This window comes from Nomascus leucogenys, chromosome 2 (genome assembly GCF_006542625.1).
Source record: "Nomascus leucogenys isolate Asia chromosome 2, Asia_NLE_v1, whole genome shotgun sequence".
Taxonomy (NCBI): Eukaryota; Metazoa; Chordata; class Mammalia; order Primates; family Hylobatidae; genus Nomascus; species Nomascus leucogenys.
Window position 1 is genome coordinate 32,130,317 of NC_044382.1, and position 17,003 is coordinate 32,147,319.

The 17,003-nt window shown below is 39.9% G+C and overlaps 2 protein-coding genes across 6 annotated transcripts in view; one reads left to right on the plus strand and one right to left on the minus strand.

Moving 5' to 3' along the window:
• The first annotated feature begins 10,995 nt into the window (after window positions 1-10,995).
• Window positions 10,996-12,329, plus strand: GPR151 (G protein-coupled receptor 151). Its single transcript, XM_012505073.1, has one exon. The coding sequence runs from the start codon at window positions 11,070-11,072 to the stop codon at window positions 12,327-12,329; it is 1,260 nt and encodes a 419-aa protein (XP_012360527.1). The 5' UTR covers window positions 10,996-11,069.
• Window positions 12,330-15,665: 3,336 nt separating this feature from the next.
• The window catches only part of TCERG1 (transcription elongation regulator 1), a 63,021-nt gene continuing 61,683 nt past the window's right edge, over window positions 15,666-17,003 (minus strand). For all 5 annotated transcript variants that reach the window (XR_004033256.1, XM_003266583.3, XM_012505072.2 and 2 more), the window contains one exon: window positions 15,666-16,731. Coding sequence is in view for 4 of the 5 variants with exons in the window: in XM_003266583.3 (XP_003266631.1) it covers window positions 16,530-16,731 (202 nt within the window). In the remaining variant the exon portion in view is untranslated. The remainder of the gene's footprint in view (window positions 16,732-17,003) is intronic.

A 17,003-nucleotide genomic window follows, 5' to 3' on the forward strand; every position in this document is an offset into this window, starting at 1 on the left:
CTCCAGAACTGTGAGACGATGTGTGTTTTCTAAGCCACCCAATTTGTGTCACTTTGTTACGGTAGCCATAGCTACTGTACACAAGTTACACAACTACTACACACAAGTTACAGGCATGAACTGGCATCGAAGCTCCCCTGCATAACGCATAAGGTGACTGTCACCTTCAGAATGATGACCCTACAGCAGGGGGTATTCAGTAGGTTAAAGAAAGGTAACTAAGTGAACTAGGGCATTTTGAAGAGATTTTTTTTTTTAGATCAAGAGAAGAAGCAAAATGCTTTTCACACTGCCCTATCTCTTTATATCTTAATTAAATTCAGATTTTGTTGTAATTCCACTATAAACAATTGAAGAACTAAATACATAAAAATTTTAAAACAAGCTTGAAAACCAAATATTTTCACTGAATCGCTTAAAATTTAATTAAAATAGCTTCCTTGGTCTGTTTATTCCAAGCGAGGAAGGGTGGACCTTAATGAAAAGAAGGAAGGCTGCTTGTAGAAACAAATTTATAATGAAATTTAGTAGAATCTCATTCAAAAATTATATACATGTATATAATAATGTATTTATAAGCATGCAGAAAGATATCTAGGCCAGGGTGGTAGCTCACCCTTGTAATCCCAGCACTTTGGGAAGCCAAAGAGGACACAAGCCCAGGAGTTCGAGACCAGCCCGGCTAACATGCCAAAACCCTGTCTCTACTAAAAATACAAAAAGTAGCTGTGTGTGGTGGCACATGCCTGTAATCCCTGCTACTTGGAGGCTGAGGCATGAGAATCACCTGAACCCAAAAGGTGGAGATTGCAGTGAGCTGAGATCATGCCATTGCACTCCAGCCTGGGCAATAGAGTGAGACTCTGTCTCAAAAAAAATTTTTTTAAAAAGAGATCTATGGAAGATTATTTACCAAACTACTGTTTTTGTTTTGTTCTTTGTTTTTGAGACAGAGTCTCGCTCTGTCGCCAGGCTTGATTGCGGTGGTGCGATCTTGGCTCAGTGCCACCTCCGACTCCCAGGTTCAAGTGATTCTCCTGCCTCAGGCTCCCAAGTAGCTGGGATTACAGGCATGTGCCACCACGCCTGACTAATTTTTGTATTTTTAGTAGAGACAGGATTTTACCATGTTGGCCAGGATGGTCTTGATCTCCTGACCTCATGATCCGCCTGCCTTGGCCTCCCAAAGTGCTGGAATTACAGGCGTGAGCCACCGCGCCTGGTCCCAAACTACTATTTTTACAGTAAATAAGGCTGTGGATGAGAGGAGACTCAAATGAAATGTCTGGGTTGTAATCAGTACAACCAGTGAAATAACCACTCTGTATGAGAAATGCAGACAGCATCCTAATTATATACATTTCTGCCTGTCAGCAGCAGCTGATCTCATACCTCCCTTGGATAACTCATTCACTAGTATTACACTTATCAGAAAGAAATCCTATTTTGGAGACGTTAGTGCTTTAAATGCCAAAACTAGACTGCCTGGGATTAAATTCCAGGCCTATCACTTGCAGGCCATATGACTTGGAATCAGTTACTGCATTTACTTCTTTTCATCTGGAAAATGGACACAGTGAAATTGTTTAAATCCTAGAGTTTGTGCGAATGGTATACAAAGGACCTGGTAGTTAGTAAGCCCTCCTTAAGGGCAGGGTATTTATGATTACTATTTGAACTACATTAATAACAATTTTTAAATCTTTGCTTTCAGTTCTATGAAGGCATAATTGACAAAAATTGTATCTATTCAAAGTGTACAAAATAATGTTTTAATATACATCCATCCCTAAGTATCCGCTGGGGACTGGTTCCAGGACCTCCCTCAGATACCAAAATCTGAGGATGCTCAAGTCTCTGATATAAAATGGTATATATTAGGTTGGTACAAAAATGCCAACCTAATAGTATTTATATACAACTTTTGCACATCCTCCCATATACTTTAAATCATCTATAGATTACTTGTAATAACCAATGCAATGTAAATACTATGTAAATAGTTGTTATACTGTTTTAGGGAATACTGACAATAAGTTTGTACATGTTCAGTACAGACAAGTTTTTTTTATATTTTCAACCCATGGTTAGTTGAATCTACATATAAGGAACCCATGGATACAGAAACTAGACTATACATATATTACACATTGTGAAATGGTTACCACTATCAACCTAATTAACATATCAACTCACATAGTTACCTTTATATATATATATATATATATATTCTAACACAAAGAAAAAAAGCCAGCAACAATAATTTTAAGAGACTGCTGAAGACCTACTGACAGTTCCTTGTCCAACAGTACATGCTGTCATATTTATCACTTGCTTAAGGCTGGATAAGAAAAGAGCATAAAAAATAACTCAAAGCCTGAACATGATTCAACTCTCCATGTAGCTCCTGTGCCCACATATGTAGAAAATGTAAAAGCTATAGCAAGTTTTAAAGCCAATCGAATGATCTCCAGTGTCATTTGGTGTTTACAGGCAAGGATAGCTCTTCGGACAAAGTAATTGCTGAGGCTGGTTCTGAGTAGACATGAGATCCTAAAGCATGCCCCTTCTTCCCCAGCCTATACTCTGTCCCTTATAAACAAGAATTCTCAACAGCCATTTGAAAGATGTAGATCTATATTCATAACACAGAAAGTTATTTATGACAAAATATGAAGAAGAAAATCAAAATTTCAATGGCATCTAATAGGATCTTTCCAAAATTATGTATGTATATAAAATGTACTTGAAAATATGCAGAGAGATATCTGGGAGGTATCACATCTCACCTTTCCCATGTAGCCTTCCCTGACCAATTCATAAACTCCTGCTTCTGAGCCTTTAAACTTCCTTCTAGACTCTATCAGTGATTCATATACCATTAATATGTTAATATTACTTCATTTCAGGGAGGTTCCTCAAGGGCCACAACAGTAAGTGAGGGAGTTTGGAAAATGGGATCATGATTCCACTCCAGCGCTTGCTTCAAACCATATAGGTCTCCTTTTATATATTGCAGACACTGGACTTTTGCCTGAGATGTGATCTGAAAAAATTTTTTCACAATTAAAGAAAGAACACCTCTGGCCCATGACATGAATTTGGTACTTGCTTTACAACATTTCTAATCATATCCTCCTATGTAACATGACAGATGACAATTTCACCAAAGCCCATCCTGTCTCCCCAGAGTGGGTTTGAAGACTTGACAGGACCTTAGTCCCACATCTTTGATTTTTCCGTAACTTCTAGAATGGCTTCATAGATTCTTGTTGAATGATTGAAGAGTTCTTCAGTTTGGACATTTATCTTTAGAGGAGACTGTCAGACTAAACAACATTCCAGATATTTCTACCAAAGACTAAGACTCACTGTTCTACAAATTTCTCATCGGCTCCTCACATGACAGCTAAAATCCTGTTTTACTATTACTCCCCTTCACAGAGACACTCTTTTTTCAGAAGCATTTTTGCATTTAAGGCAGGCAAAGTTTGGGGCCCAAGGAAGGCAATGGAGCTCCTTTCTTAACATGCCGCCAAGCTATGAAGTTAGAGTTGGAACTGGAATACTGCGTATTCCTTCCCCAGCTCATCTGGTCCTAGGATGTCTGCAACATGTGTGAAGATGCCATTCTACCTGCTGGATTCTGTAGTCATGGAAACTGCTCTCGCTGGTGCTGAAGAGAGCGTCACGAGCACACCGGCCCCACAGGGTGGGCAAGGTATGAAAAGAGTAATATACCAAAAACCTTGAATTGTACACTTTCAATGGGTTAATGTGTGGTATATTAATTATGTCACAATAAATCTGTTTTTCAAACAAAAGAACATGACAAAATTCACTGTACAAGGTTGTCATGACAATGGAATTTTGATTCTTTTGTAACAACTAGGTTTTTCCCTCAATAATAGAACACGTCATTTAGTAAGAACTTAAAGCAGGCAATACTCTACAAAAACAAAACACCTGTAGCCAGGGATGGGCTTATTAGGTCTGAAGTAGATTTTAACCAGCCTGGGCCCCTTATCTTAGCACTTTACTTGCTGAAGTCTCTGTTCTTTTAAAACAATGTACTCCTTTTTAGGGAACCATGTCATCTTCTTGGTGGAGGAAATCAATCACCACTAGCTCACTAGGGTCTTTTTGGCTGACTAGGGACCCTCATTGCATAGTAACAAAAATCATAGCTGCAATTATTATTTTATTACAACAACTTAAAAAAAAAACAAACTCTTGGGATGAAAAGGGGGAGCTAAAAGAATGCAGTGCAATAAAATATCAACCACAGTTGTGTTTGGATATGACTATGAAGGATTTTTTCAAGAAAAGAAAGTTCTACCTAAGCTGACACAATACAGTCATCTCCTTATGTTCCTACCATCCTTTTGCTTTCCGAAGAGCCATCGCATCTATGTCCAAATTTTGTTCTCCATAAAGTCTAAATGAGCAGTTATTAACATAGACTCCCCCACACCACCAAAAAAAAAAAAAAAAAAAAACACCTGGCAGAAAAAAGTGCAAGACAGGGTAGAGAGGAAGATGCATCCACCTGGCAGCTGAGATTCCTGGACACCAGCCTGTGCCTTGCTGACATGGGACAAGTCACACACACATTCAGAGCATCTGTCTCCACATGTGGAAAATAAAAGTTTGACCCAGATCATTCAAAAGAGCCTCTTTCTGATCTAACAGTCTCATTTCTTGGAAATAGGGTTCAGATCTCCCGATTCCCAGTACCTGGCTCTCACAAACCCAGTTCTGTGGGATTTAGAATATACAGGGTGACCATCAAGTCTGAAAACATAAGCAAATCAATAATAAATGGCTTATCAATTAAATAACATGATAAAATTATAATCTACATCTCCAGACTTGATGACCACTGTGTAACTAACGGCACAATCAATCTTCTTTCATCATCTTTCCTACAGCAGGACTTCAGGGCTACATAACCAACAGCAAAAGTAGGAGGGGGGTCTCCTGTAAGAGTAGCCATTCAGACCCCGCCACACCTATGCAGACACTTACCTTAGAGATGAAGATCACTTGGCTTGCACCTGTATTCTGGAACTACACTCCAGGACACCAGACACTAAATCCTGGACATGTCACTCAGGAAGTTCCCACAGCCAAAGATATTCCACAAAAACAAAGTAACTGTAGTCCGAAAAGGAGTACAACGTGGGGACTAGAGAAAGGAAGCCTCAGCAAAGCAAAGCAGTCTGAAAAGAAAGCAACACTAACTGTATATTATGGCCTTTCCAACATTGCGTGTAGGAGTGAAACTGGTGCAGAACTGCAAAGCTGAGGGCTCACTCGTGCAGCGTCCACAGAGGGAGCCGAGGCACGCTCTTCAAACACTTCGGCCTGCTAGCCAACTGCAGCTGGTTGGCAAAGCCCAGCTGAATCCACTCTGTTTCACCAGGAGCTTCACCTGCAATGTTCAGAGCCTGAAAACTTGTAGGTAGACAAAGAGGTTAACTCTCAAAGCCCTGAAATAAACAACGCTAACTCCTCTGATAAGCAATAGCTGTTTTCTGGTGCGTCTAATACAGGGATACTGAGTACACAACAATGATAAGCTTCAAAAGGCTCTGGCATAGATGAGTAAGTGGGTGCATGACTAAGGTCTCAGCTTAGATATCTTTTCTAACAGGGAGCCCTTGCCTGACCCTTCCACCAGACCCAGCTCCTGGTTTGGACCAGGCATCTCTCTTCCAGGCATCCACAGCAGCCAGTACTCTTCAATGACAATCTAGCTGTCATTGAAATGTCTTATTTGTTTATTCATCTCTCCCACTAGATTGTAGCTCCTCAAATAAACGGACCCTTTATGATCCTGGGCTCCCAGAGTCTAGCATCGTGCCTGGCACAGAGAAAATAGCTGAGTAAGCATTCACGTTAAGAAAGGAGATACATGCACTTTATATTCTCAGTGTCAAAGGCTCAATAAATGCTTGTTGAACTAAACTATACTAATTTGAGAACTGCATTGCTTAAAGAACAGTACTTCCCACAGCTGCTTTGGTGCGGCAGGATCATGGAAGAGATCACACAGGTAGTAAATGACAGAGTTGGGATGGAAATCCCTGGGAGAACAGCTCTGGGGTCAGACTCCCAGGGGTTTCCATCCCAACTCTGTCATCTACTACCTGTGTGATCTACAGATGCACAGGCAAGATACTGCATTTCTTTATGCTTCCGTGTCATCATCTGTAGATTGGGGTCGCCGTACCCATCTCCAGGAGTTGCCATGAAGGTCCAAGTGCCTGGAATGTTTAGCTCAGAAGGTGGAGCTTATGACTCACTCAGTAAATGACTGCCATTATTATTACCCCTTCTGTGGAAATAAGCTACAGGGTAAACTTTGCCCAGCCCCAGTAAGAGGTCACTCTTAGCCCTGTTTTGACCAGAAGCCACTTAAAATCTGGCCACAAACTTGCTTTTTCTGGGTTCTTTTGAAGATTAAGCTGACTGAGGTCCCCTGTAACTTACATATAAAGCAGAATTGTGTGTGTGTGTGTGTGTGTGTGTGTGTCAGGAAATATATATGTATGTATGCATATATATATATATGCCTGCAGCTCAGATGTTCAGTTGTTTGATGACTGCTTCTCAATGTCCAGAGCCGACCTCCTGGCAACATCACTATGAGTGGTGTTTGTGTGTGTCAGGAAAGGGACACAGCTGAGGCATTTGGGGTTGGCAGCTGCTCTGTGGCTACAGCCTTAGCTTAAGTGTGGAATTAGAGAAGACTTTTCTGAAAGACCATTTCAACCCAGGGACACTAGGCATCAGAGGGACCCAGCAAATTTTGTGTCTCTACATTCTGATTCTCCCTTTCTCCCTGCTACCCTCGTACCCTTTCTCACCCAGCATTGTCCTTTCGCTTGGTCCCTCTAGACCACAGTCTCTTTCTTCATAAACTATTTTTTAAAATCAGTCAGAATAGGCTGCTGTGGCTCATGCCTGTAATCCCAGCACTTTGGGAGGCTGAGGTGGGTGGATTGCTTTTGGCCAGAGTTTGAGACCAGCCTGGTCAACATGGTGAAACCCCAACTCTACTAAAAATACAAAAAAATTAGCCAGGCATGGTGGCAGGCACCTGTAGACCCAGCTACTCAGGAGGCTGAGGTTGCAGTGAGCTGAGATCGTGCCACTCACTCCAGCCTGGGCGACAGAGCCCTCAGAAAAAATAAAAATAAAAATAAATTAAAAAGTCTCAGAATAGAATATCCATTCTGCTGGAGGCTACTCAGCATTTCAAGAGCACGGAAATCTGCTCTTTACCTTTTCTGCATCCCAAATAACTCCTTTCTTGAAAAGAGCTTTATCGAGGTATAATTTGCATACCATAAAATGCAATCATAGAACATTTTCATCACCCCAAACATATCCGCTGTGCCTATTTGCGTTCACTCCCCTTTTGCACCTCAGGACCCAGGGTACCACTATTCTACTTCCTCTTTCTATAGATTTGCCTTTTCTGGACATTTCCTATTCATGGAATCTTACCATAGGTTTTTTTTTTTTTTGGTCTGGATGTTTTTATTTAGCATAGTGCTTTTGTTCATCCATATTGTTGAATTTATCATTCATTTTTATTGCTGAATAATGTTCCATGGCATGAGGGGAGCCACTTGTTTATCTATTCACCAGCTGATAAACATTTGGGTTGTTTCCAGCATTTTGTGGGGATGAGGTTGTTTCCAGTTTCCATCTCAAATAATTCTTAATTGTTTTTAATTGTTCTGCTCTATCCACCCCATCCATATCATTTTTCCCCAGAATCCCTTCTATCCAACAGGAGAGGTTCAGATACTAGGCACCTCCCCAAAATAAATAAAAATAAGAAAACCTGACAAATGTTCACCACATCTACAACTGAATTCTATATTTTAAGTGAATATGCTATAAACAAAGATTCAAATAACTTCCACTTATAATGCAAATAAAGACTTCTTTTATGTTTGCTAATTACATTTATCCTTTATATGGAAATAATTTTAAAATGAAGAAAATGTAGATACAAGCCACATATAACATCCATCAGATACTCAGATGTACAAGTGCTAATATTCAAAGTAAAATGTGAAACTTGGATAGTACGGTCTGAATCTTTATGTGCCCTCCAAAATCACATGTTGAAATTTTCGGCCAGGCGCGGTGGCTCACGCCTGTAATCCCAGCACTTTGGGAGGCCAAGGCAGGCAGATCACGAGATCAGGAGATCAAGACCATCCTGACTAACACGGTGAAACCACGTCTGTACTTAAAAAAAAAAAAAAAAAAAAAAAAAAATTTAGCCAGGTGTGGTGGCGGATGCCTGTAGTCCCAGCTACTCAGGAGGCTGAGGCAGGAGAATGGCGTGAACCCAGGAGGCAGAGCTTGCAGTGAGCCAAGAGTGCACTATTACACTCCAGCCTGGGTGACAAAGTGAGACTGTGTCTCAATAAATAATCAGTGAACTCAGATGAAGTATATAGGGCAATTCTTTGTGCTCTTCTTGCATTTTTTTCTATACATTTGCGATTATTTTTATTTTTTTATTTTTTGAGAGAGAGTCTCTGTCACCCAGGCTGGAATGCAGTGGGACCATCTCAGCTCACTGCAACCTCAGCCTCCCAGGTTCAAGCAATTCTCCCGCCTCAGCCTCCCGAGTAGCTGAGACTACAGGCACGCGCTACCACACCTGGCTAATTTTTGTATTTTTTAGTAGTGACAGGGTTTCGCTATGTTGGCCAGGTCGGCCTCCAACTCCTGACCTCGGGTGATCCACCTGCCTTGGCCTCCCAAAGTGCTGGGATTACAGGTGTGAGCCACCGTGCCCAGCAGCAATTATTTTTAAATAAAAAGTTAAAATAAATTTCCCCCAAAAGAGTGGAGAAAGTTCATTCTCCTTCAGTCCGAAGACTATCTCTAGCTGGAGCACCAGCAGATGCTTCCCTGAGTCAGTACCAACAGACTTGGGAAGTACCATATGACAGTCTTTAGTTTCCCTCAATTGTCTATTAAGAATCAAATTTCCATTGTATTAAAGGTGGCTTGAATCCATTTAGCTTTTTATCTTATACAGCTTCAGGAGCCTTGAATATCATAATCTTGAATATATAAGCCACAGTGTGAAGTAGTATATTTGTTTCTTGGTTCTGAATGAATCTCTTCCACATGCATCAAGTGAACTACCTTCCTTGCAGTCTACAATCTGCAAAACGTTACTCTGCTCCCTCCCCCATTTTCTTCCCTGTAAGACGGTGTGGGCCTCTTCACACCCAAAAGTGATGCTTGTTGAGACTTAAGGATATTTCATCCTTAAGTAGTTACTGGGAGTTACTGTGCGTTGCTGGAATAAGGTGTTGCCCCAATTTACTGTTCTATAGGAACACTACTTCCCAGAGGTAAAAGGAAGGAAAGCAAAAGGAAATAGAAACGGAAACAAAGAAACCCAGCACCACTGACCACTGTCCCAATAGCTATACTGATCAATACTTATTTATTGAGTTCTAGGACACTGAAGAATTTTAAAACATCAGACCCTTCTTTACTTGCGAAAAGCTGGTGAAAGCACAGTACCAGAATCCAGAGGTCTGAATGCAGCAGCATACTCTCCTGTATATCATGCTTTAGCTTTTCTGACTAGCCACACTCAATGTAGCATGTATCTTCACATCAACCCCACAAACCCCGTTCTCTGAACATTTTGAGCTCCTCTAATCCCCCCAGGTATCCATTGCTTATTTTAAAATTTCAGGGCTAGTTCTACCAAATCATCTTATCTGAGAATTTTTTATTTCTAGAGACAGAGGATCACTCTGTCATAGCTCACTGCAACCTCGAACTCCTGGGCTTAAGCAACCTTCTCACCTCAGCCTCTTAAGTAGTTAGGACTACAGGTGTACACCATCATGCCTGGCTTTTTTTTTCTTTTTTTTTTTTGTTTGGTAGAGGTAGGCGCAGGGGTCTCACTTTGTTGCCCAGGCTGGTCTCGAACTTCTGGCCTTAAGCAATCCTCCCGCCTCCACCTCCCCAAATTCTGGGATTACAGGCGTGAGCCAGTGTGCCCAGCCCAAAATCTTTTTTTATCAATTTTAAAATATAATTTTAAAAAATCTCTTAAATGCCTTCCACATAGATATTGATTTTTCTTTCATTTCTCTTGTCTTGGTAAATCCTCTAGGAATGCTCTCTGAAAAGCAGCTTAATTCATCATGCAGTTGCCTTCATCACCATCACTTGTTGAAAAGTCTTATTAGTATGTAAAGCAGTTCTAATTTGGAGCTGTAAAATTACCTCTAAAAACTCATAATAGAATAAACTGAGAGTCATCCATAATTATATTTTTTTAAATAGGACTTCTAACTTGTTTTCATTATCCAGCTGTGTTTGAACTCAGCCAGCTGTTGATGGGACTGAGGTGGTTGTACGGGTTGGGGAAAAGAAGAGGAAGCTCATCTCTGCAGAGTGGGTAGGGGAAGCTTTAGTTCTCAGTTTAAAACAGTGGTTCTCAAAGTGTGGTCTCCCAACCTGCAACATCAGAGTCTCATGGGAACTTGTTAGAAATGATTTCTTGGGCCCTACTCCAGACCCACTGGATCAGGCCATCAGGTGAAGTTCAAAGAACTTGGTTCAGATGTAGTGTTCACTAAACTACAGACAGCAGTCAAGATTTTAGGAACAGCTGGTTGAAAATAATTGCCTTGACTGGCTCTAGTGACTCCCCCAAGGAACACACACCACTTACATGTACGTTCTCTTCATTCATCATTTATAGGTATGTTTGTATTACTCCACAGGGCTGATGATTTGGTATTAGACTTGCTAATAAGCAGCAGCCATGTGCTCCTGCTATCTGACAGTCGGTACAGTCACAAGGATATTGTATGCAGCAGAGAACAGCTTAACAGCCACCCTCCTTCCACATTCTGCTCTCAGGAAATAAGCAAGGGGAGGATCCAGAGGTGTCATTTGACACTGACGACAGAGTACTTATTTCCTATGCAAAAGAGCCCGGGCAGAAAGACAAACCTAAATAAGAATCTAACTTCTGTAAGAAGAAGCTGTGAAGAGTGATGCTGGCAGCTGCCTTTGCAGACTCTAACTCCAGCAGCATGAATGTGTCCTTTGCTCACCTCCACTTTGCCGGAGGGTACCTGCCCTCTGATTCCCAGGACTGGAGAACCATCATTCCGGCTCTCTTGGTGGCTGTCTGCCTGGTGGGCTTCGTGGGAAACCTGTGTGTGATTGGCATCCTCCTTCACAGTGCTTGGAAAGGAAAGCCATCTATGATCCACTCCCTGATTCTGAATCTCAGCCTGGCTGATCTCTCCCTCCTGCTGTTTTCTGCACCTGTCCGAGCTACAGCGTACTCCAAAAGTGTTTGGGATCTAGGCTGGTTTGTCTGCAAGTCCTCTGACTGGTTTATCCACACATGCATGGCAGCCAAGAGCCTGACAATCGTTGTGGTGGCCAAAGTATGCTTCATGTATGCAAGTGACCCAGCCAAGCAAGTGAGTATCCACAACTACACCATCTGGTCAGTGCTGGTGGCCATCTGGACTGTGGCTAGCCTGTTACCCCTGCCGGAATGGTTCTTTAGCACCATCAGGCATCATGAAGGTGTGGAAATGTGCCTCGTGGATGTACCAGCTGTGGCTGAAGAGTTTATGTCGATGTTTGGTAAGCTCTACCCACTCCTGGCATTTGGCCTTCCATTATTTTTTGCCAGCTTTTATTTCTGGAGAGCTTATGACCAATGTAAAAAACGAGGAACTAAGACTCAAAATCTTAGAAACCAGATACGCTCAAAGCAAGTCACAGTGATGCTGCTGAGCATCGCCATCACCTCTGCTCTCCTGTGGCTCCCCGAGTGGGTAGCTTGGCTGTGGGTATGGCATCTGAAGGCTGCAGGCCCGGCCCCACCACAAGGTTTCATAGCCCTGTCTCAAGTCCTGATGTTTTCCATCTCTTCAGCAAATCCTCTCATTTTTCTTGTGATGTCGGAGGAGTTCAGGGAAGGCTTGAAAGGTGTATGGAAATGGATGATAACCAAAAAACCTCCAGCTGTCTCAGAGTCTCAGGAAACACCAGCTGGCAACTCAGAGGGTCTTCCTGACAAGGTTCCATCTCCAGAATCCCCAGCATCCATATCAGAAAAGGAGAAACCCAGCTCTCCCTCCTCTGGCAAAGGGAAAACTGAGAAGGCAGAGATTCCCATCCTTCCTGATGTAGAGCAGTTTTGGCATGAGAGGGACACAGTCCCTTCTGTACAGGACAATGACCCTATCCCCTGGGAACATGAAGATCAAGAGACAGGGGAACGTGTTAAATAGATTTAAGTTTCAAAGCAAAACAAATTGTGATTATTGTACTTACTTGTACTGCTGCTTATCAATATTGCTGACTTTTACAAACTATGATATAATTATTACCATTAGGAATTATAAAAATATTTCACAATCTACACTTTCCAAATGTGCAATGTGGTAAGTAGAGAACCATGTTAGAAGTAATAATTATGTTTCAGAATTAGAACCTGGCTTCCCAAGCAATTTAAGTGTTGTGTAAAGATGCTGCTGTCAAAATGATTAGATAGCCCAGCTATTCTGTCATTTGTTCACAGTGGTTTTACTGGGTACCCCCTAGGACCAGCCCTGTAGTGGACCAGTTGGAGCCTGGAGTAGAGGTTCTGTCAAAGCTGAGCCCCTTTACCTTCAGTTTCACCCGGGACCTGCTAGTCCTAATTCTACCTACTAAATTGTATTTCACGTAACCAAAGCTCAAAATCTACTTTCACTTGAGATTTTTAACACATTAATGATAAATTTTAATGCATTATTCATTTACTTCATAAGTGTTAATTTACTTGACGAAAAGGCCATATCATAATGTTCATGACTGAAGGTCAAAGAAAAAGAAACAACACCTTATTCCAATTCTGGACTAATTTCAAGCCATGGCTGGTTCTGGCTAAGTTTAAATAAATTCAAACTTATACTAAACCCTGCTTCAGTGAACTTTTTAAAACTACCTGAATGAGTCTTCAGTTTCTAACTCTGAGAATTTTAGCAGCTTTCCAATGACATTCAATAGTCTAATATGGGTGGAAAAAGTACTTAAAAAATGCCCTCTCTTCACTTCCAAAATGTGGGAAAGTTACTTTTCTATAAGCAGAAATGTGCTCCTCCTAGTATCTCCTTTCTCCAAAGATAAACCATGGTTAATGACATAGGTATAGATTACTCCTCAAATATAAATAGAAGATGGAGACTGTGATCTTTCTTGTTAATGGTACTAAACTTACCCTTACCCAGAACATTGAACTTGAACCCTACTCAACTTTTAGAATACTATAGGATTTCTAAGTTGTAAAAATAATCGAGCAACCTGAGAAAGAGATTAATATCAAAAAGAGAAAATTCAACAAAGGCAGAATTTGGTTAAGAATACAAAATAAAAAGCATAAGGGCAACGCAGAAAGAAAAGCAGTAAAACTGTGTACCCACATATGGTAAAATCTGAGTAATAGGCAATAACCATTCATTTTATAGCAAGGTAAAACATGATTATGATATATTTCTGCCCCTTTTAAGTATAATGACATTCACCCATGATTCTTGATTACTTTGTTATGGAACTCGGGTATTTTCACTGAAAGTTTCCCTCAGAATAGAAATGCCTTTAGGACAAACCAAGCAGTGGAGAATCTGAAATATAAAGAACATGTCATGGAAAAAAAAAGATTTTGTTATGTTGTCTATGGGTTTCCGGATTCTTTGCTTTTTCATAAGTGGTCATAGTTTGCTTTTTAACACAGGAGGTAGGGCTATATTCTTTTTACTTCCTTCATTACAAATTTTATTTGAAGCTCATGTATTCAAATAAAGTAAAATTTAACCCAAGAAGCCAAAATATTGTTTTGTGATATGGTAGTTGTAAAAAGGATTATCATTGTCTGTGATTATTTGAATTAATAATTTTTATGTTCATTGTATGTAGTAAATTTAGGATGTAAGCTTCCAGGGTTTGACACTTTAAACTTGTAAAGAAATAAAAATAATTACGCTTTACTTCAGATAGTTTTTGGAGATTTAAAGCTGTCTTTGTCTTGAATTATCATTCCAAAATCATTATTAGGAACAATGGAGCTTTATGGGGCTCTTTGACCTTAACACTGAACAGGTCTCAGGGTGAACTGATTTTCGGAGTTTGCTAACAAGCACCAAATCAAGATGCAGACACTGGAACAAAGAGTAATTACAATGAACCTTTCATTACGAACCTGATACACAAAGTCAGTCCCGAATTGATCGCTTAAAAAATCTGCTTAGAGAAGTTTGATTTGCATCTTATCTCATCAAACCCAGATACGCTAAGACAAAAGTAGGAAATTAGAACAGATATCACCAAACTGTTTTCTTCTCACTTCTCTACTGTGAGAAACAATGTAGTAAGTGGGCAAACAATACTATGTGGAATTCAGAATAACAAAATAAGGCATTCTGGAAACTTTACCCTTGTAAGACAGTCATATTTCTACATACTACATAATAGTTGTGCTCCTTCTGGCAAGCACTTCAATTTCATTCCCCACAGTACTTAAAAATCACTCAATGAACTTATAAAATGAACTTCAAAGAAAGAAAAAAAGGAAACAAAAAGGTGTGGCGGTTGACGCCTGTAATCCTAGCACTTTGGGTGGCCGAGGTGGGAGAATGGCTTGAGGCTAGGCGTTTGAGACCAGCCTGGGCAACAGAGTGAAACCATTTCTAAAAAAATTAAAAAAAGAAAAAAAAAAAAAAAGCCAGACATGGTAATGCATGCTTGCAGTCTCAGCTACTCAGAAGGAATACTGAAACCAGGAGTTCAAAGTTACAGTGAGCTATGATGGCACCACTGCACTCCAGCCTATGAGACAGAGTGAGATCCTTTGTACGAATAAAAAGAAAAAACATATCCTGTTTATCAACTTTACAGCTGAAGACCTTAGTCTGATCAATGCCAGGTTCCTACACACAGAGTTCACAAAATTTCCATGGCACTTAATAGATTTAAGCTAAGAACTATATAACATGGATGTGAATGTGTGTGTCTGTGACTGCATACACACAACATACAAATACAGATCTGTTGGTATTCCTTCTTTCTAGGATTTGTTACAATCATAGTGGGTATGAGATAATGGAAAATAAATTATTCTATTAACATATATATTTTCTTAAATATTTTATTTATGTAGCACTCTGAAATGAGCAACCTATGAAGGCATAAAGTAAAAAGATTTTTTTTTAACTCAGGAGGTAAAGCTAGATATATCAATTAGGAACTGATTCATGGTGTGATGTACACGACATGCTGAAAGAATGCCAAAAAGGTGCAAACCATCATACATTAATACAAAGGACAAAAACAAAAAAAACCCCAGCATCTTCTTGCTATGAGGCAATAAGGCACTGCTAAGAGACTTGAGCACCAAAATGATTCTCTACAAATTCCTTCCTTTTTATACTGCAAATACTCCATTATTATATTCAAACCTTTAAAAACTAGGTAATACTTAAGATTTAGAGTCAACTTACTTTGTGCGAAATTCTATTTGCTGCTTCTTTTAAAAACAGGTTAAAATAAGCTCTTAAAAATTAAGTAACAATAATCATATACAATACAGATATATAAAAAGGGTTGGTTTATTGTAGTTCAAATACATAAACTGAACATTCAAACATCTTAAAATTAAACTTTAGCAACAAAGTTTAACATTCAAACAGGAGTATAGTTTACAAGAAACACCCAGAAAGGTAATTTGTTGTCTAATCCAGAATATTGATAAAGATCACTTAATGGTGAATAAAATATGTTTAACCAGTGGTTCTATTCTGGCCAACATGTTAGTTATGACCGTGGTTCCATACCTGAGAAGAAATTACTACATAAATCTTCTCTTAGGCTAAACAACAAGACTTGGTCTATAATTCAGAGGGGATAATCAAAGCACATAAGTGAACAAATAAAACTAATCTGATCTTTAGAGACAAAGGTAAAAGTATTGTCCATTATAATAATCGTAGCCTCTGGAAGATAAGAATTCAATTTTCAGTGTTTTCTCTTTTACCCGCTTTAAAAAAAAAATCAAAACAAAACAAACCCCAACTCGGGTTTTCTTGGAGTCTGTGGTATTTGCATCTGGCAAGTTCATGCCACAAATGCTATTACTTCTTGCATGTATTAACACTGCTAGGAAGAACGTCACCAAGTCACTGACTTCCACACCTCATAAAAGGATGAATTTTAGCTTCAGGATTTTAAGATTTACTAGAGACAGCCTATATTTGAGTATGTATGTCAGTCATGCCACACAAAGAAAAGCATAAATATTTCCAAAGTGTTCTGTTCAGAAACTGTTCACAAATGCTTCTCCTTCTGTTTGTCAGATGGTTTTGCAATAGGTCGACTAATGCACATATATGTAAAAACCTGAAAATTGGCTCATGCAAGCATTTTGAATAGATACCCCTGTGGAAGAGTATTTAGAATTATTTTGTTGATCGTCTCGTGGGCTCTGATGCTGTGGGAGGTGGGGGTGGACCCCGGCGATCCAGGTCATCAACATATGCCACAATCAGTTTACGCCTCTCCTCTGGCACACAGTCCAGTACCAGATACCGTTTGTCATTCTGTAAAATTTTTTCTACATCTTTCAGGTGCTGATCCGATTCTTGGATTAATTTTTTGGATCTGAAATAAGAAAAAGTAGTCCAAGAATTACTGACTGCTGTTCACAGGTCTTTCAGAAATGAGCTGGAAATGTCCATCTAGTTCCTAATTGTGTTTCCATTTTTTTTTTTTTTTTTTTTTTTTTTTTTTTAAGAAAAATTTCACTGCAGTGGTCACCTTTGTAAGTCGCCTCAGCAAAGACTCCAAGGAGTGAAAGGGCCTCAGAAGCTGAATTACCCTCCCACCCCTAGTGGTGGTCCCTCCAGATCAGGGCTGAGGGTGGGTGGGTAAAT